General features: G+C 45.2%; 1 protein-coding gene across 1 annotated transcript in view; it reads right to left on the bottom strand.

The window, feature by feature from the left end:
* Window positions 1–21,669, bottom strand: part of CDH1 (cadherin 1) — an 81,200-nt gene that overhangs the window by 23,659 nt on the left and 35,872 nt on the right. The window contains exon 3 of the mRNA XM_019455447.2: window positions 20–237. Coding sequence (XP_019310992.1) covers window positions 20–237 — 218 coding nt within the window. The remainder of the gene's footprint in view (window positions 1–19; window positions 238–21,669) is intronic.

The raw sequence follows: 21,669 nt of genomic DNA, 5'->3' as shown, positions 1-21,669 counted from the left end.
AAGAAACGCTCCAACGTACATGATGGCGGCGGTGATGGCGCACTGCTGCCTTCAGCGTAACTGTGGTGGACAGCTTCCTGCGGCTGGAGTCCCAGGCGTGGACGAGAAAACTCATCTCTGGTTTATGAAGCTGCAGAGGCCGTCTGACGCTAACCACACCATCGCTGCCCACTTTGATTCGCGTGTCATCAGAAAAATAGGCTGTCCTTGGTCGACCAGTGCATCCTTCAAAACTCACTGCAGGGCACATGTCACAGCGATTAGGAAATGGGGCAGATTAAAGACATGAGTGTTCCTTCTCTAAAAAGCAAACGTGGTTCACCCACCAAAAGCCTGACTCACTCAAAACAAGCCATCGTCTGGAGACAGAACAGCAAAGATACCAAAGTAGTCAATATTATCATCATGTTCTTCACAATTACAGGAAGACTGTTCATTGTGGTCTGATTTTCTTTCTTTTTTTTCTAAATTTTTTTTTTACGTTTATTTATTTTTGAGACAGAGGGAGACAGAGCATGAATGTGGGAGGGTCAGAGAGAGGGAGACACAGAATCTGAAGCAGGCACAGGCTCCGAGCTGTCAGCACAGAGCCTGATGCGGGGCTCGAACTCACGGACTGCGAGATCATGACCTGAGCCGAAGTCGGCCGCCCAACCGACTGAGCCATCCAGGCGCCCCTGATTTTCTTTCTTATCTACTTGTAAACTACAAACAGTGACCTGTCTAGAAAGTAACTTCTTTTCAATAACAAAAGGGACCTCTCCTTCAGTTGGCTGTTGACAATATAAAAACAGACCGCTAAGATTACTGAGACAGAATGCTTGCTAAATCCAAAAGTTAGAGACTAGGGTACAGTGAGACATTGCAGAGTCTACATTTAAGTAGCAGGTGGGGTAAATGAGCCTGGGTGGCTCAGTTGGTTAAGCATCTGGTTAAGCATCTGACTCTTAACTTCAGCTCAGGTCATGCTCTCACAGTTCGTGGGATTGGGCCCTGAGTTGGGCTCTGCACTGACAGCATGAAGGCTGCTTGGGATTCATTCGTTCTCATTCTCATTCTCTCATTCTCTCTCTCTCTCCACCCCCCTCAAAATAGATAAAATAAACATTTTAAATAAATACATAAATGTTGACATTTCAAAACCAGTGGCAGACAATGAGAGAGGGACATGGCATGATGATAACGAGTATGGACTCTGGGGGTGGCCCCCTGGGTGGCTCAGCTGGTTAAGCATCCCACTCTTAATTTTGACTCAGGTCGTGATCCCAGGGTCATGGCATCAAGCTCTGGGTCAGGCTCTGAGCTGTGCGTGGAGCCTGCTTGAGACTCTCCCTCCCTCTATCTCTATCCCTCTCCCTCTTTCACACTCACTCTCTCTAAAGAATATGGACTCTGGAACAGGCTACCTGGTTCAAGTCCCAGCTCTGCTTATTATTAGCTCTGTGACCTTGGGCAAATTAATCTCCCTGTGCCTCAGTCTACCCATCTGTAGAATGAAGGCAATAAAAGCAACTACCTACTAGGGTTGATTTAAGTTTGTTTTTTTAACGTTTGTTTGTTTGTTGATTTATTTATTTATGAGACAGAGAGAGACAGAGCATGAACGGGGGAGGGTCAGAGAGAGAGGGAGACACAGAATCCAAAGCAGGCTCCAGGCTCCAAGCACAGAGCCCGACGCGGGGCTCGAACTCACAGACCGCAAGATCACGACCTGAGCCGAAGTTGGACGCCCAACTGACTGAGCCACCCAGGTGCCCCTAGGGTTGACTTAAGTTACATCTCTATGTGCTTGGCACATAATAAGCACTATATTAATGTCTGTCCAATTAAGTTTTTGAAAACAAATGTGACTTTGGTTAATCATTTATTCAACCCTCATGAGTATCCCACAGAAGACATTGATAACTGTAAATAGTTGTTGAGTGCTAACTCTATTTTTATTATCTCAGGCATAGAGAGGTAATACCTGCTTTCAATCTGATGCAGAAGAGAAACTGATCATTGTCAGGGGAGATAATGAAAGTTGCACAGGAAAGTCATCAACCTGATCATACAGGGCAGCAAGACAAATGCAAAAGACAGGGAAGGACTACTTGGGTGGGGGAATGTTATGACCAATGACTTCCAAACTCTACTTAAAACTTCATAGCTATTAAGGTATTAAAACTTAAAGACCACCAATATCCAAAGGTGGTGACGCTGGTGGTGAAAAATGTCCTAAAGGGCTCATTCTACAGGTTTCCACCAAGCTCTATGCCAGAAGCTGTGCTGAACTCTAAGGACAAACTTGTAGACAAGACAGACAAGGCACTGCTCCTCACTGAGCTTACACTGTTGTGGAAAACATGGACAAATACAGAAATCAATCATCTCAGGAAGTGATAAATGCTAGACAGAAAGGAATTAAAGAGAGCAATACAAGAGTGATCAGAGGAGAGGGGGATTCAGAAAGGTGTAACTATTACTGGATGATGAGAGCAAGCCTCTTGAGGTGGAGGTGGCTGAGCAGAGACCTGAAGGAGACAGTCTTGCCGAAACCTGTCTCAAGAGCCAGCTAGACACAGGGAACAGCTGATAAAGCAGCTCATTCTGGGAAATTCTCAAGGTGGCCTGTTTTCATCCCTTTCAAATACTCGCCCTTCATTTCTCTAGTGTAATTTTTACTTTGTCCAAATAGATCTTTTATAAAAACTCCTGCTCTTGAGCCTATTTTACAAGGCTAGACACCTCTACATTCATGAGGATCACGTCTCTGCCACAAAGTCCTAAGGCCACCCCTAATTCCTGGGCTGCAGTTTTCATTTTCTTCCACCAGGGGCCACCCTTGCAAATGTTTCTGAAGCCAATAGCCACACCCTTTCCAGAGAAAATAAGACCTGACTGGTGTGGGTGGGTGAACACCATGATCATTTCCATTTTGAAGATGAAGATATTCAGAAGATGAAGAAATCCAGGCTTGGAGAGCTTAAGAAAATTGTTTGACATCCTATACTTAGTGAAAGCAGAGCTGGGACTGGCCCTTACCCTGAGTTACTTAGTCTTATGACCGCGTTCCCTTGCCCTGAAGAGACTGTTAAGGCCCTGGTTTATTTTGCCCCCTAGCTAGAATCCAGGGATGACAGAAATCTGGGGCCACCTTGTACAAGTAACTGGGAGTCGCTATCCAGCCAAACAAAAAGATAGTTCACAGGAAGGGAACAGGGTCCTTCAAATAATCACCCACCCACCCCCCGTCCTCCAGGTTTATACAAAAAAAAAAAAAAAAAAAAAAATCACAGCCATGGTCCCACCTCTACCCTCGCCTTATAGGCTGGTTCTATATCTACTATCTGTGACCAGATAATAAACCCAGATTCCACCATGTTCTTGCTGAGTGGCCTTAAACAATATGCTTAACCCCCCTGGGCCTGTTTTCTCTACTGGGACATGAAGGATACCACCATCGATGGAGCCTACCTCTTCAGGGTTTTTGTGAATATTAACCAAGACAGCAAATGTGACCACATTTTGAAAGTGAAAGAGCAGTGCGAGCAGTAGATAATGATTATTTTTTCTGTGCATTTGGGTAGACAAGCTAGAAGTATTTGCTAGAAGCCAAGTATGTGCTACATGAACAGGGGAACCAAAAATGAGAAGAACAAAGGCAAAGTCCTTGAAGGATGGGCAGACACTGCCTTTTAAGTCTAAAATAGGATCTCCATCTCAAACTAGATGTTTTTCAAATAATCTCCCCTGAACCCATCCCTGCAGAAGTAATGGGGTGATCTGGGGGGGGGGGGGGGGGGAACCTGTCACAGAAACAAGGACAAGAGCTGCTCTGGTTTATGCATGGATTCAATTCCTTTCCCCAGCTGGCCCAAATCTGGGCAGTGAAAGTTGGGACAAGCAGGACTGGACTTGCCAAGGGCGGCAGCCTGAACATTTTTAAATGGTTCTGCAAATAACTTTGAGCCAGCTTAACCAGCTTGGGTCATCTTGTCTTAATGGTGGCTAAGCCCCACCCCTTGAGAAGTGACAAAGAAGTGTGCGCTGCTCCAACCTGAATTTCCAGGTGCTCATTAAGGCCCATTATCTTTCTGTGCAATCTGATCCTCTGGGCTGAGAAACCAGAAATTACAAGAAAGATGAGGGAATCTCCAGCTTCGGAAGGCTCCTTGCTTCAACCTTGACAAGGACCAGGCCATGTCTCAGAGCCACAGTGACCACTAATGGCAGCATGGGGGACTCAAACAAGAAAAAGAGAATCGGTCCATGAGGACAGGGTATATTTGAACGTTTCCACGATAAAAAATTAAACAAAAATAAACATAAAGCCAGCAAGGGATTAAGTAAGTGTTCTTTAAGTCAGGATGACCTCCTTTCCTAAAACTGGTCATTTGGTCATTTGGTCTAGAAACCAAAATCCCAGTGACAAGAGCCAAGAACCCAGGTGGCCATCTCTAGGTGTGGACATCTTTTCACTGCAATAACATCATCCCCACCACCACCAAAAACCACAGCCTCGACTAATAGCTTCAACTACCTTTTATCTACTATTCTCTTAATATTTTTACACACTTGTAGAACACTAAGTGTCAGGCTCCATTCTAACCACTTTACAGATATTAACTCACTCCATTCCAGAACTCTGAGGGTGGTACTACCAGTGTTTCCTTTTCACATGTGGGGAACAAACCCAGGCAAGCTGTGAGGCCCAGAGCTGGGACTGGAACCCAGGCCGTCTGAGAGTTCTTGCTCCTAACCGCTCGGCCTCATGGTGTTCTCTACAAGCCAGACCCTTGCACTGTGCTCTTTGTGTTGTAATTCCTCCTCACCTTCTGCCACCCTTTGGGGTAGGGACCACTACCTCCGCTTTCTTTGTCCTCAATTATATGCTTGTGACTGGAGGGGCTGAGCTGTCTGGCTCCAAAGTGAGCATTCTTCACCACTGTTTCCATTTGCAAAATGGGGACATGCTTATCTAGCAATAATAAAAAGGAATATATATTAAGAAGAAAAAGTCTTTAAACATCCCCCAACAGTAGGCAACTCTACCCACCAGGAGCCTAATGGTAATTGTTGGATGGGAGGGGCAGATTCAAAGTGTGGTTGAAGTGGGGGCAGGGGGCGATTCTGATTTTTTTTTTTAATGTTTATTCATTTTTGACAGGGAGAGAGACAGAGCATGAACAGGGGAAGGGCAGAGAGAGAGAGGGAGACACAGAATCTGAAACAGGCACAGGCTCCACGCTCTGAGCTGTCAGCACAGAGCCCGACACGGGGTTCGAGCTCACAGACTGCGAGATCACGACCTGAGCCGAAGTCGGATGCGCAACCGACCGAGCCACCCAGGAGCCCTGATTCTGGTTTTTTAAACATATTTTCCTTCTATATCTTTGTACATATTATATGGTGCATCAGAATTACAATGAATTCCTTTTAAAATGACGAAAAGAAAAGTGACTTTTAAAAAGCATTTTTAACACATTGTGACTTTTGCAGGCTATTTATCCTAAAAGTGCCCTATTTTCTAACTCACGTGGCACCAAGTAGTAGTTTTAATCAGAGGACCCTGGAAGAAGTGACTGAGGTTCAAATAAAAATTAAACCCAAGTTCATGAAAAGCTTCTGGTCCAGGGCAGGGCTATGAGCACTGAGCAACATTCTTTGCTTGGAATTGCCACTGTGGCTCAAACAGTCCTGCTTTAAGGATTCCGTTTCTTCTTCCACCCCCACCCAGCCCCACAGCTGGAATGTGAGTGGGTGGAACCAGACAGTCTCAGAAGCCTTCATGTATTTCTGGGAGATGTTGAGATGTAAGGACAGGGACCTACAATCAAAGCCAGCTAACCATAGTTGAGTTATTTGCTAACTAGTGGGATAACCCAATCTCTCAGCGGCAACTACTTGAAAGCAGTGTTTTCCCCACACTATACACAAAGGCATGCATTATGGATTGTTTCTCTCTCATTGGAACGCATTTCCCACAGCCAACATCATAGAACCCTGCATTTAGATGTATTTCAAGGACCATTTGAACTTGAGCACTCAGCCTGAGGAAGACAAAGTCACACACACAAGATCAAGAGCCTCCTGAGGCCCCTGGAGCTGCTGGGGAGGGGTCATGTTGCCATTGCATATCTCCAAACCAAGGACTCTGGTTTCTACCTTAAATATTGAAGATACAAGACAAAAAGTTTAACCCGATGGATGAAAGAAATCCTAGGGAGACAGACATATTACCACTTCGCTAGGTAGGAGCCTCTTTTTGCTGGTTAGGCATGGTGTTTCTAACTCCAATCACAAAGCCGTAATTCTCCACGGACACCACAGCCTATAAAATTTCTTTCTAGGTTCCATTTTCTTTGATGCACTGGGTGATATTGGAACACTTTCCTTTGATGGGTGTCCATGAAATTACTCAACATTATGGGTTTACTAAGCACACACGCTCAGCAAGAAAAAAAAAATGCACGTTTAAAAAATGGGAAGAAGGGGCACCTGCGTGCCTCTGACGGTTGAGGGTCTGACTTTGGTTCAGGTCATGATCTCATGGTTTGTGGGTTCAAGCTCCATGTCAGGCTCTGTGCTGACAGCTCAGAGCCTGGAGCCCACTTTGGATTCTGTGTCTGGCTGTGTCTCCCTCAAAATTAAAATAAATATTAAATAAATAAAAATAAAAATAAATAACGGGAAGGAAAGGACTATCAGGCCTCTATTTGAGATTCAAGTTGTACCAAGAAGACGATCTTCTTAGCCCCTAGACATCTCTGTATGTGTCCATTTGCTATAAAAGAACTAGCAACCCGATAGCCTTACTTGACACGCTGGCCATGGGTGGTAGGAATTTAGCAGCCTGGCTAATAAATGAGGAAACTGAAGTCTCAGTGGAGACACCTGGCTAAGCCACATAGCAGAAGAAGTGGTAGAACCTGTGGTCTGAGGCAGCTTCAGGACTTAACCACCTTAGTATCAGTAAGCTATGCGTCAACTAGTTCCTAGCTGAATGGAGAACAGCAAGTTCCCACAGGAGAACAGGACAGGTAGAGTAACAGTAATAACAGGAAAGTGTCCCCTGTCTCCATCTTCCCCTTATACACATATACTCCCTCTCTCTCCTTGAAGGAATGCTGTGCCTTGGAAATTCAGTCCCAGCGCCACAGAAAAACATAGGGACAGTCAGACAGCCAAGTGAAAGAGGAAGTTTTAAATTTCAGATCCACGAATGTGCTGCTGTGGGTCACACCATTACAGAGCTAAAATAAGTCGAAGTTCCTCTCATCGGTTAGCTTACACCTCAAACATTTTTCTGGGGAAGATAAACAGCGTGGACTCCCGGTGCACCAGCATGACTTACAGCCTGTGCCCATAAAACCTGAGTGGCAATGCTCCAGGAGTGCTGTCGGCTGGGGTGCCTGCACCCGCCCAACCTCTCGTGCTAACAGGCAGTTCCCATGGAATCTCAGGGGTGGGAAGTGTACTTTCATGAAATCTACCACGTTCTTACTACCGGCCTCTCGACACGACCTTGCCTGGAACAAATTATAAGTAGTCTCAGATGTGGTGTGTGTACATATACATACACGCACGCAGGCACGCGCACGCACACACACATATACGCACATACACACACATGCGTACACATACCGTGGAATATTACTCAGCCATCAAAAGAAATCTTGCCATTTGCAACGATGTGTATGGAGTTAGAGTGTATTATGCGAAGTCAGAGAAAGAAATACCGTGTGATTTAACTCATGTGGAATTTAAGAAATGAAACAGATGAACATAGGGGAAGGGAGAAAGAAAAAAGAGAGGAGGCAAACCACAAGAGACTGTCAATGATAGAGAAGTGAGGATTGATGGAGGGAGGTGGGTGAGGGGTGGGGATTAAGACGGGCACTTGTTTGGGGCGCCTGGGTGGCTCAGTCGGTTAAGCGTCTGACTTCAGCTCAGGTCATGATCTCACGGTCCGTGGGTTCGAGCCCCGCGTCAGGCTCTGTGCTGACAGCTCAGAGCCTGGAGCCCATTTCAGATTCTGTGTCTCCCTCTCTCTCTGCCCCTCCCCTGTTCATGCTCTGTCTCTCTCTTTCTCAAAAATAAATAAACGTTAAAAAAAAATTAAAAAAAAAAAAAAAGGGCACTTGTGGTGAGCACTGGGTGTTACACTTAAGTGATTAATCATTAAATTCTACTCCTAAAACCAGTATTACACTATATGTTAACTAACTACAATGTAAATAAAAACTTGAAACAAATACAAACTGTAAAACTAAGTAATAAATAAGTGGACTCTGTCTTTATTTATTTTTAAAGTGCAGGCTTAGGGGGGCGGGGGCACCTGGGTGGCTCAGTCGGTTAAGCCGCTGACTTCAGCTCAGGTCATGATCCCCCAGTCCATGGGTTCAAGCCCCATGTTGGGCTCTGTGCTGACAGCTCAGAACCTGAAGCCTGCTTTAGATTCTGTGTCTCCCTCTCTCTCCTCCCCTCCCCTGCTTGCATTCTGTCTCTGACAAATAAACAAACATTGAAAAAAATTTTTTTAATAAAGGTTTTTTTTTTTTAATGTTTATTTACCTATTTTTGAGAGAGAGAGAGAGAGAGAGAGAGAGAGCGAGCATGAACAGGGAAGGGGCAGAGAGAGAGGCAGAGAGAATCCCAAGCAGACTCCTTGCTGTCAGTGCAAAGCCTGATGCGGGGCTTAAACCCATGAACTGTGAGATCATGACCTGAGCAGAAGTCAGATGCTTAACCGACTGAGCCACCCAAGCACCCCTCTTATTTTTTATAAAATTTTGAAAGTTATTTATTTATTTTGAGAGAGAGAGATAAAGGAAGAGACAGAGAGGATTCCAAGCTGCTCCACATGGCCAGTGCGGAGCCCAATGTGGGGCTCAAACTCACAAACTGAGAGATCATGACCTGAGCAAAAGTCAGATGCTTAACTGACTCAGCTGCCCAAGCGCCGACTGTGTCTTCATTTAACTAACACCCTAAAAACAGACGTCAACAATGATCCTGGCCTGGGTAGGAATTAAGGAGCAGGCTCCTTCACATCTGTTTCCATCAAAACATATTGAGGAATGGGGTGCCTGCCTGGTTCAGTCAGTCGAGTGTATGACTGTTATCTCAAAGTTGTAAGTTCAAGCTCCACACTGGGTATAGAGATTAAAAGTTAAATCTTAAAAATATAAAAACCATAAAACAGACTGAGGTGGAGAGCAGGGTATCATTGCACGGACAAAAAACAGTGAGGTTACAGATCAAGGAACAATTAGCCCAGGCCCCTCCTCTCCAAAGGGGAGCCGGCAAGGATAAAGGGGTGACCCAGCACCCCTAATTCCCCTGCTTTAAGGTTACTCATGCTGACTCGGTCACTCTGGTGGTGGATTTTTGCTTCCCAGTTGTGTTTCTTCATAGGCTAATGCCCTGTTCGTTCTCTGGAGAGCAAACACCAAGGATGCTGATCAGAATCAGCAGAATAAAAAAGTATCATCAATGGCACTTTTTTCTTTTTTTAAAACCAACTCCAACTGTGGAATCGGTAAAAACCAATTACACACAGTTTTATAGTTGTACATTGTGTGAAGGGGGTCAAACTGAGTCAGGTTCAAATCCCCACTTTGCTTCATATGTGCCACTGTAGGCAAGTTACTTTGACCCCCCCACCCCCACCCTTGAGCACCGGTTTTCCTGTTCTCTAAATGAAGATGTCCATCTATCTCCTTGGAGGGATTGTTTTAAGGATTCTTTGTTCAACAAGTATTTACTGAGCCCTTACTCTTTGCCTGGGAAATCTAAAGACTGGGAAATACACTCTAAAGACTGGGAAATACAGCAAGTAGACAAAGTAAGGCTCTTGCCCTCATGGGGCTTACATTCTGGTGGAGAACAGGTCATTAACAATTCAGTTAACAAATGTCATGAATGAAAAGTGTTGAGAGAGAAAAATAAGCAGGTAAGGGGGTTCCAAGGCTTCATGCAACAGCCAGGGTGGAGGGGACAATTTAATAAAGGGCATCTGGGAAGGCCTCCAGAAGGGGCATTTGAGAAGCTTCTCCCAGCTTCTGGCTGCATACCAAAGCAAGGTAGTGAGGCATCTGGCAGTGTGGGGGACAGTTCCAGGGCTACTCAAGCCCTGCACACCCACCAAACACCTACTGTTCTAGTACTGAAGACACAGCCATGAACACAACAGGGAAACAATCCCTGCCCTCCTGGGGCTGACTTTCCAGTGCAAAGAAAGTGACATTAGCATGTGGATCCCACACAGGCAGCAGTGGCTCCTGCTTCCTCCAGTCCAGAAGAGCCAGAGTGCCTCCCCATCCCCCTTGTCCTTTTGATATCAAGGCCAGAAAACAACTGCTTTAAATCCTTTGCCTTTCCAGGCCTCCACTGGACAGTTCAGAAACGAGCCAGCACCCACTGATAAAACCTCACACAGTTTAACCTCAATATTCCTGCCTTAGTGGGGCTGCAGTGGCTCAGCTTGAGAAGCCCGAGGACTTGGCTTCCATTTTCCAGGGCGGACACTACCAGGCAAAAAGGAATCCCATCTCAATTCATTTAAAAAAGGGAAGTGGGCAAACACTGAACTTCACTCTAACAGGAGCTGGCACCTTGCTTGTTGCAGAGGTGGAGCAGGGACTTCTTCCCTGACAGAGGGAGGGAAACTTGTTTGGTTTCCTCAAAAAGAACAAAGAGAATGGGGAGGCAGACCCTCTGGCTTCCACATTAAATTGGGAGCTTTACTGTCTCCTCTTCTGGCTGCATGTTAAGTACACAAACACCGACCCGCCTGACTAAATACAGAGGCGATAATTGATCATTCCCACAGGCTGCAATCCAGGAAACATTCCTGTGGCCAGGTTGGGCAACTCCAGGAACTGTTTGCTTATTGATTAGAAAGAAAAGGCTCCCCCTCACACCACAGTTTCTGCCCACTTTTCCTTTCTATTGGTTTGCCTGCGGCCAGGAAGCGCACTCTGTTCCAAATTCCAAGGCAGCTGAACCCCTCCTCCCTCCAGCTCCTGCGGAGGCCTCACAGGTAAAGGCAGCTCACAGGCCTGGGGTAGGGGACTAGATCCTGGCCGCTAATGCAACAGGAAGGGCTCAAGTGTGCAATAAAGCACCTTGACCAAAATATCTCTAACATCATCTCCAACCAGGGTCTAACATGTTCTGCACATGGATTCTCTGGGATGCTTTTTAAAAATACCCAGGCCTGAGCATATTTTAAATCTGCCCCAGGTGCTTAGAGCACCCAGTGGGGTGGAGAATGGCTCTTCAAGGGCTCCCTTTGTGCAAGGCCAGAGGTAGAGTAAGTCCTTTATATTATCACAACCACTAAGGGAAGGATCACTCTCAATTTTATCAGTTAAGTGACTGATGTTAAGTGACTCTCCCAGGGTCACACACCAATGAACGGCAGGGCTGGAATTCTAATATAGGTCTAACTGAACCCCGAAATCCATAGTCTTAACCCTTACATACGCTATCTTCTCCACAGCCTGACTTCTTTTGGGACCCCCTCTTTTCTCCACCACTGTCTGGCAGTAAGATGAGCATACCCAGTGATTTCCCTTCCAATTTACCCTGGGCCAATGAATGCTGACACGATGGGAAAAACTTACACACCTCACATTTTCTGAGTCACTTTTTATGAGGGTGCTTTGTTACCCACACCAACTCCCTACCAAACCCTAGTTTTTTGTTTTTAATTTCATAAAGCAGCACCGTGTATCCATCAAAGGAAAAATGTAAGAAAACATAGATGCATAGCAGCCAAAAAGCGGAAACTTAAGTGTCCCTCAACTGATAAATGAACAAAATGCAGTCTATCCATGTAAGAGATTATTATTCACCAATAAGAGGAAATTAATTGCTGATACATGCTAGACCATGCATGAATGTTTTTTAAAAAAAATTTTTTTTAATGTTTGTTTGTTTGTTTATTTATTTAAAGAGAAAGAGACAGAGCATGAGGTGGAGAGGGATGAGAGAGGGAGACAGAGTCCAAAGCAGGCTCCAGGCTCTGAGCTGTCAGCACAGAGCCCGACGAGGGGCTCGAACTCACAGACCATGAGATCATGACCTGAGGTGAAGTTGGACGCTCAACCAACTGAGCCACCCAGGCGCCCCAGACCATGGATGAATCCTGAAAACATTTCCCTAAGTGAAAGAAGCCAATCATAAAAGATTGCTTTTTATGGTTCAATTTATATGAAATGCCCAGAATAGGTAAACCTACAGACAAAAAACCAATTAGTGGCTGCCTAAGACTGGTGGGGTTTGGGGTGGGGAGAGCTGAGGAGTGACAGCAATGGAGTGAGGGATTTCATTTTGGGATGATGAAAATGTTTTAAAATTGTCTGTGTTTGCACAACTGTAAATGTATTGAAAAGCCACTGACTCTGACACTTTATTTTTTCTTTGAATCCTACACTTTTAAGTTTATTTATTTACTTTTGAGAGAGAGAGGGAGAAAGAGAGAAAGACCAAGCAGGGAAGGGGCAGAAAGAGGAAGAGAGAATCCCAAGCAGACTCTGCTACAGCCCAACATGGGGCTCAATCCACAAACTGTGAGACCATGACCTGACCATGACCTGACCCAAAATCAAGAGTCTGACACTCAACTGACTGAGCCACCCAAGCGCCCATTAATCCTATACTTTAAATGGGTGAAATATCTGATATGAGAAGCATATCTCAATATAAGCATTTAATTAACCAAAAATAAAAAATAAAAGAACAAGCCAAAAGCACAATGTCCTCAAGTTCCCATTCATACAGAAAAGCCACTGTCTATGCCTATAATTTGTTCCCTCAGATTTCTATAGCCCTCTCCTAATTCACTCATTTCCCCTGTCCTGCAATCCCTTGATAGCCTGTTTTTCTTTTTTTTCTTAAAGTTTATTTATTTTTGAGAGAGCACAAGCAGGGGAGGAGGGGCAGAGAGAGGGCAAGAAAGAGAGAATCTCAAGCAGGCTCTGCACTGTCAGCACGGAGCCTGATGCAGGGCTCGAATTCATGAACCATGAGATCATGACCTGAGCCGAATCAAGAGTCCCACGCTTAACTGACTGAGCCACCCAAGATGCCCCTGATAGCCTGTTTTTCTAAAATTAGGGCATGGGGACACCTGGCTGGCTTAGTCGTAAGAGCGTGTGACTCTCGATCTCAGGGTCATGAGTTGGAGCCCCACCTTGGGTGTAGAAATTACTTTAAAAGGGGGGGGGGGTGTCTGGGTGGCTCAGTCGGTTAAGTGTCCGACTTCAACTCAGGTCATGATCTCATAGTCCATGAGTTTCAGCCCCACATGGGGTTCTGGGCTGACAGCTCAGAGCCTGGAGCCTGCTTCAGATTCTGTGTCTCCCTCTCTCTCTGCCCCTCCCCCACTCATGCTCTGTCTCTCTGTCTCAAAAATAAACAAACACGTTAAAAAAAAAAAAACTTAAAAAAATAAAAATAAGATTAGGGTATGGACACTATAATACTCTTAAGAACCTTCTTTCCTAAGTTTCTTCTTTCTCTCCATTTATCCATTAAAAAACAAACTTAGGGATGCCTGGGTGACTTGGTTGGGCATCCAACTCTTGACTCTTGATTTGGGCTCAGGTCCTGATCTCACAGTGAGATTAAGTCTCGCTTAAGATTCTCTCTCTTGCTCTGCGCCGCCCCCAACTTACGTGAGTGTGCTCTCTTTCTCGCAAAAAACAAAACAAAACGAAACAAAAACATTAACCCATGCAGTTATTAGGATAGATATAACTAAACTACTCTGCAACAAAAGGAAACAACACACCGCTAAGGGCAATAGCACTGATGAACATTATGCTCAGTGGAAGAAAAGGACAAACACTGGAAAAGATTGCCAGCTCTGGAAGATCAGATTCAGTTAGTCTGGGGCATGGCCCAGGCTTGGTTATTTTATTTTATTTTATTTTATTTTATTTTATTTTATTTTATTTTATTTTATTTATTTATTTTTTTTTTAACCAGTGCAGTAAAGAGTACCTTCTTATTTATGCAAAAATTCTAGAAAACTAGAGACAGAAAGCAGCGGCGGCAGGCTGAAGCTGGGGGTGGGGTGGGCATGAGGCTTGATTGCCAGTAGGCAGGAGGGGATTTGAGGAACGAAAGCATTCTAAAAGTAGATTGTGGGGATGCCACACAGCTGCGTACATTTATAAAAATTATCTCTCTGTATTCTTGCTGTGAGTAAATTGTGTGGTATGTAACTCACATCTGGATGAACCTGTAACAAAAATAAGTTACTTGGGTCTCCTCTGAGTCAAAGTCCCATGGTTCAGCAAAGATACAATCCATGCACCCCATAATCCCAAGGTTAGGGTGTTAAAGTGGGGAGGGAGAAGAGAGGCGATAAATAATTCCTAATTAACAGCAATTAGAAGAATAAATATCCAATATAAGGATACTCATTATGCGCAAGCTTTGTGCTGAGCACGTGAAAACCTGGACTCCCAAGCTGGTATAAAGCAGGTGGTGTTCTTTAAACCCTGGATGCTGATGAGCCAGAGGCCCAGAAAAGCCTAAGTCCTTTGCTCAAGGTCACAGAGCTAGTCGTTCTCTGAAGCAGAATTCACACCCAGGACCTGCCACCACAGGCTCTGACTTGAGGAAGGAGAGAGGCTCCAGGGAGAGGTAAGAGCAATGTGAAATGGAGGCAGACCCATCCTGGCCACAAAGATAGACCACCAAAGCCAGACCAATTCTCTATAAAGAACACAACCCAGATAGAAATATGCGCCAATCTGGGGGCAGCAGTTCCCAAGCCCTGGCTCACACAGAAATGTGCTGACGTTGGCTGCGGAAACACGGAAATCTGCTGCAGAGTTCGGAATTTGGAATCATTCAGTAAACTCAGGAACAAGGTCTGGAAACCTCTTTTGCGACACAAAGAAGGCTTGCACCTTTTCCAAGTGTGGGTTGTGCTGGAAAAGCTTGGGGCCTCCTGCCTCTGACATTTGCAACAAAACTCCTAAAACGGCTCCAAAGAACAGCTGGAAGCCAAGGCTGCAGAAGTGAGGCATTTCCCACAGAGTCTCTGGGTCACATGCATTTGCAGATGACTCCGAAACAAGTGCTCACTTGTCCAATAGAGCTTACAAGAGGAGGCTTTCTCTTCTTCAATAGATGCTAGCATCATTTTTCATTATCAAGAACAAATAAGCATTGATGCGAAAGTGAGTTGCTTCCAAAAGCATTTGCTAAATCCACTCAGCTGGCTCTAAAGGTAAACCCTCAGACCCCACGTGTGTGCCCTTGCACAGGCACCTGAGAAATGAACCCTGCAACCAATCCTACATCGCTCCAAGTACCAGGAAAAAGCAGAAATATCTCAGATTAGGGTGCTCACTCCAAGAATTCCAAGTAGGATAAAAAAAAAAAAATGACATGAAGACCAGGTCAAGGTTTGGAGACATGGACTGTGCCATATGCTGGGGCAGAGCCACAGGCCACATGGCCACTGTTACAAGATGCAACTGTATGTTTGCTGCCACCACCGTATCTGTGGCCCCTGTCCCAGCAGCAGCTCCCCAACTTCTCATTTTCCTGGTTTCAACTCTGACAAGACTCCACGGTCCTTTTACCCAGACTCTTACCATTTTCCCATGGGATCAAAACTGGAATATTGCACCATGCGAAATGAACTATGTACAACGTTATCCATGAAGGCAGTTTGTAGTAGCAAAATATGGGAGACAATTCAAGCATCTATCAAGAGAAGGTCAGGGGGCGCCTGAGTAGCTCAGTCGGTTAAGTGTCCTACTTCAGTTCAGGTCATGATCTCACAGTTCGTGAGTTCAAGCACTGCGTCCGACTCTGGGCTGACATAGCCTGGAACCTGCTTCGGTTTCTATGTCTCCCTCTCTCTCTGCCCCTCCCTCGCTCGCTCTCTCTCAAAAATAAGCAAACACTTAAAAAAATGGGAAAAAAAAGACAGGTCAGTTATAAACTATGGAATTTCTTTAGTTTCCAAAAAAAATACTATTGTGGCTACAAAACAAACGAGAAAGCTCTTTATGCACTACCATGGAACGAAACTTAAGACATATTGTCAAGTGGTAAAAGGCACAAAGCAGTACACAGGATAATATATATTCATACTTGCTTATGTTTGCATATACAAATTTGGAAGAAACCATTAAGCAAGATTACAGGGTGGGGGTAGGGCTGTTATTGGACCAAAAAAAGGACAGTGTGGGATTCAACTTTTCATTGTGTATGCTGTTTGTACCGGTCACATTTTCAGCCATGTGAACATATTGCTCATTCCTAGGTTAGAAAAAAGAAAGAAAAGAATCGTAGGGGACCACATATAAGGTGTTTTCTGTTCATTCTACAGGAGAAGAATTTATATTTTTGAAAATGCTCAGAAGACTTGTCCCCAGGGGACCAGGACCCCTCTGAGAATCTCAGCAAGAGATGCAGGAGATCATAGGGAGGGGGTCCACATGGGTGGCATGAAGGAAGGGGATGATCCACACATGACCAGACAAGGAAGGGGTGCTGCTGGGGAGGACTCTAGTCTGCCGGTCTAGTAAGAAAAATGCTGGATGCCGAGTTAGGTGACCAGATTCTCTCAGGGGTTTGCCAGGAAGATGAGTAGTCAAGTCCTTTCATTATTCCTGGGTTAGTTTTCTCATCAATGACACACACCATCTGAACTGTATCAGCAAAGATGTGGGCTCAGGGGTCTTCTTGGACATCATGACAAGTGGAACCAGTACACCTTTTTTGGACGGCATTCTGACCACATTTAGAGATTTTCCATTCTTACCACCTCTTGTCCAGCAAAGCCCACGTCTACAACCTCATCCCACAGCCAGACTCACACAGGTAAACGAGGATACGTATTTAAGGAGAGTCACTGCAGGCGTGGGGAAGTGGCAAAAGACTGAAACGGCATCGACCGAAGACTGGTTAAATAAAAAATAAGCATCCACTCAACAGAAAATAGTGCAGAAATTACAAAGAATGAAATGGTTGTGAAAAAGAATCACGTAGGGGCGTCTGGGTGGCTCAGTCGGTTAGGTGTCCAACTTCGGCTCAGGTCATGATCTCACGGTTTGTGGTGAGTTCGAGCCCCACATCAGTCTCTGTGCTGACAGCTAGGAGCCTGGAGACTGCTTTGGATTCTGTGACTCCCCACCCCCACCCCTCCCCCACTTGTGCTCTGTTTCTCTTTCTCAAAAATAAACATTAAAAAAAAAAGATTCATTCTTTCTCTCTCTCCCCCCCCCCACCCCTTCTCTGCTCACTCCCAGGCACCCTCTGTAAAATAAAATTTAAAAAAAAGAATCAAGTAAATCTATGTGTAATAATATGGAGGAACTTGTCTTTAAATAAAATCAAAAAGCAAAATGGGATGAAGAACACACTTAGAATATCTTCAGAAAGAGGGGCACCTGGCTGGCTCAGTCGGTAGAGCAGGTGACCCTTGATCTCGGAGTTGAGTTTGAGCCCCACGTTGGGTGTAGAGATTGCTTAAATGAATAAATTAATCTTTAAAAAAACAACATTCAGAAAGATACAAGAGACTGGTAACTTGGGTTGTCTCTAGAGGCAAAGTGCTGATGGGAAAAGTGGGAGGGAGACTTGCTTTTATATCCTTTTGTACCATTTGAACTGGTTCATGTTTGCTTTCTATCTTCACATAAACTGACAGTTTTTTCTTTAATGACAGAGTTAAACTGAAGGAGGGATAGTGTTTAGCCAACTAATTTCAATAGGAAAGCCCTGCATTCAGGCTTCCAAAAACCCCTAACGCAGACGTCAGTTGCATTATCAGAAACAAGACACTCAGGATATGAGAGGCTATCTGGTCCTGTTCTATCCAATTCCATCTGTGGCTTGAGAAGTACATTCTCAGGGTCACAGTCTAATGAGCTAAAGGATGAATGCTTTTTTCTTTCCAAAAGTCATGCTTTAAGAGGGACACTGACCCCTGGAACTAGTCCAGAGGCAGAGGGGCAAGAATGGCACACTGCCCTCTACAGAATGAGGGACAGGCTGGGAGAAGAGACAGACTGTACAGGGCTGCAGCCTAGAAACATTGGTAACGATGGCACCAGAGGGCAAGATAAAGGTCGGGGGGGGGGGGGGAATCGAAATAGTGAGACCACTTGGGAAGGAAAGGAAATGTCTTATGCTAAGATCTACCCTCAAACGGAACTGGGCTGCCAGGCCTCCCCAACACCCCTCACTCGCTGGAGCACAGATGGCTTCAGCAGGTGTAGCCCCCATGCAGCTGAGCTGCATAAACTTGTAGGTGCATAAACTTGGGAGTCCAGATAGATCTGAATTCTAATCTCAACTATGCCTCTAACCAGCTGTATGATCAACATCAACCCTTAAGTCTCAGTTTCGTCCATTTTAGAAAGAATGGTCCCTACACACCATGGAAATCTGTTGGTAAGATAAGAATTCTCATCAAGCACTCAGCCAGAGCATCCCATGTGGCAGACCCTGTAAACTGTGCTGCAGTTACTGTCACATTATAGACATTCGGAACTGGAAACTTGTGCAGCTGCCTCTGAGGCCACCCTGCAGGAGAGGCAGGGCCACGAAGGTGGTACAGGCTCTATGGCCCTCCAGTAGACTAAAATCCCATCAGTGCCTCCCTCTGGACTCACCCATACCCCTCAGGACTTGCCACTCCTACTTTTGGGTGTGGTGGCCCCTTGCCTATGGGCAAGATCTAAATGTGAGGAAGTCAATGCTTTCCCACTTCTTCAGATCAAAGTGAAGGCAACACAGGGAACAGTGTCCTCCCTTCTCAGGCCACCTGGAAATAACTCCATGCCTGTGAAATGAAGTTTCCCATTACTCTTTTCCTTTTCTGTGTCCCTCCTGAGAACTTATTAGCAGTGAGAACCTCTGAACCAATTCAAGGTCTATGGGGAAGTCCATGGAATTACCAGTAAAGATGTAGACACTAGTAGGAAGCTCCATGGCCTTTGAGAATTTCCTGAAGGGGCCAGAGATTCCCAAAGCAGAGCTCTGGCCTAAGGACACACTGAGCGTGTGACTGCTGGGAGGGAGAATGAGAGAACGAAGGGGCTCAAATGATGCCACAAAGATTGGTTGTTTCCAATGCCACCCCAACCTTCGAGCACCAGCAAGCAGAGAAGTAACTCCAAACCTCCTGCTGGCGTGTTTTGAGGGCTATGAATAATAAAAAACAAAGCACAGGTAAGGGGTTGGGGCAGGGAAATGAAAACGGGAAGCGAAGAACATGGCGACAGTTAAGCACTCGACACTTATTTCCCCAGACACACCCAACTCATCTCTTGATGCTCAGATCATTGCAGTAGCCTCCTGAAGGTCTTCCTAACCCTGCCCCAGGTCCCCTGAGCCTGGTACAACCAGTCAGATCAGGATCTGCCTGTGATCCACTCAAAGTCCTCCAAGGATCTCCATTTCTTCCCAAATAAATGCCCAACTCCCTATTGTCAGGCCCCAGCTACTTCTCTGACCTGTCACCAACCACCCCAACCTCACTCACTGTTGAAAACCAACATGCTAGAAATGCTCCTAAGTCATCCATATTTGTTGTTCCCTTTACCCAGAGGACCATGCTCTTCATGGCCCCTTCTTGCCTTTCCTCCACTCAAAGGTCAAGATGAATGTTACCTTCGATGCAGTTCCTGAACGTTCTAGTTAAAACGGCACCCCACTGTCTCTAGTATTCCCTCCTCATCCTTCTTCTGTTTTTTCTTTATGGAATTTGCCACCTCATTATAGATTTACCAGACCTATTTACTTATTATTTATCTACTATCCCTAGGTTCCAGGAGAGCAGAAGTTTTGCCGGTCCCTGAAATGTTGTGTTTATTACTATATATCCACAGCAGACTCAACACTGCCAAGCATTTAATAGGTACTCAATAAACATTTGTCAAGTGAATAAATGGTGCCTTTGTCTTCCCTAAACATTGGTAAGATATTACGGGCCAGACGGCCCCAAAGTCAATTCAAGAGCAAATAAACCCTGAACAAGTAGACCAACAGAGGTGAACATACTTTCCAGAGACCATGGTGGAGCCTGGAAATGGCCAGGAATTGAAGGCTCCGAATCCCCAGTTTTAGACACTGACCAAGGGATTTGGGGTCAGCCCCAACAGAAGGGGGACAAGGATACTCATGAGTCAGGAGTACCCATCTTACCTTCATGAGTCTTTTCAAACAGGCTATGTTATAATGATCTCACACCTATGATTACTAGTTAAGTGTTCAAGTATTAACCATCACAAGCACCTTGCAGATTCTTAATTAATCCTCACAATCCTAGGAGGTAGGTACTGTGGTCCCATTTTACAGGTGAAGAAACCAAGACTGATAGAAGTGAAGTGACTTCCCCATGGTCACACAGCTAGCAAACATGCAGAGATGAAAACTGAACTCAGGCCAGCCTGACCCCAAAGCCTTTATAGTGTCCACTTTGCCCTACCTCTCTCATCTGTTCTGTCAACTCTCTTCCCTGGTTCTATCATTTCACTCTTCCTGCACAAGATCACCAAATGGGAGTGTCAGGTTCCAGACAGGAGAGGTTTTTTTTTCTCAGAGAAGCCACTGGGGCATTTCATTAAAGTTGGCACTCCAGGTAGAAAGCTAAGTGCTGATGGGGCAGGCAGTGTGTTGACATCTGACAAGGCCCATTTAGAGGAGATCTTTGGAGATTTTCAACAGCACAAGAACTAGCTCTAAGAGCTTTAAGTAAAGTTGGCTCAACACTTTGGCTGATACTGGACCTCACTGACCCTAGTGAAACCGGAGTGGCGACCTGACCATCCCCAAAGGCCTTACTTGCTTAAATAAGGGTGCAACTTTTGGGTGTTAATTCCCAGAGAACTTCCTGACTTCTGACAAAGAAGGCATGCCAGAGGAGCCAGGGAGAGAAGGAAAACCTTCTGCCCATCAGTCAAATGGGAAAACAGTGCACTAACCAAACTCCATACAACAAGGCAAAGACCTGCCAACGATCCCAGTTTTAAATACTTTCCCCTCTTAGTCTCAATGTTCCATTTCTGCTGACTGGGCAGGAGTTCAGACCAGTCAGGATGCAATGTTCTCCTTTAATACACCCTTTTAAGCCATTAGCTTAGGCTCATCTGGAGAGCCTGCCTGCCTTTGCATTACACAATACATCAAACTTATCTTGGGTGTTCATTTTCTTCAGCAGGTAGGTGGCTGTGGTTTCCCAGAATCCCTTCAGGGTTCTTCAGGGAGTGGGGCTGTGCGGAATCACCTACATTTCAAGGTTGTTTCCTGAAAGCTCAGATAAAGCTCTACTACTCCAAACAGGAACTGTTTCACTAATAACGTATTTTCTAGCCCTTGGCATTTTTAAAAATCAAGACATAATTCACATAACATAAAATCCACCAATTCAAAGTGCATAATTTCAGTGATTTTTAAGTTATTCCCTATGTTGTGCAGCCATCACCACAATCCAATTCCAGAGAATTTCCATCACCCCAAAAAGAAAACCATACCCATCAGCAGCCCAATTCCTCTCCTTCCCTCTCCCCCCTCCCCCCCAGCAGTCACTCATCTGTTTCCTGTCCATATGGATTGGCTTATTCTGGACATTTCACATAAATGGAATTACACATTATGTGGCCTTTTGAGTCTGGCTTCTTTTGCTTAGCCTGTTTTCAAAGA

This window comes from Panthera pardus, unplaced genomic scaffold, assembly GCF_024362965.1.
Source record: "Panthera pardus isolate Hobbes unplaced genomic scaffold, ASM2436296v1 HiC_scaffold_19, whole genome shotgun sequence".
NCBI classification, from domain to species: Eukaryota; Metazoa; Chordata; class Mammalia; order Carnivora; family Felidae; genus Panthera; species Panthera pardus.
Note: the sequence above shows the minus strand (reverse complement) of the source record. Positions and strands in the feature narration are given on the sequence as shown.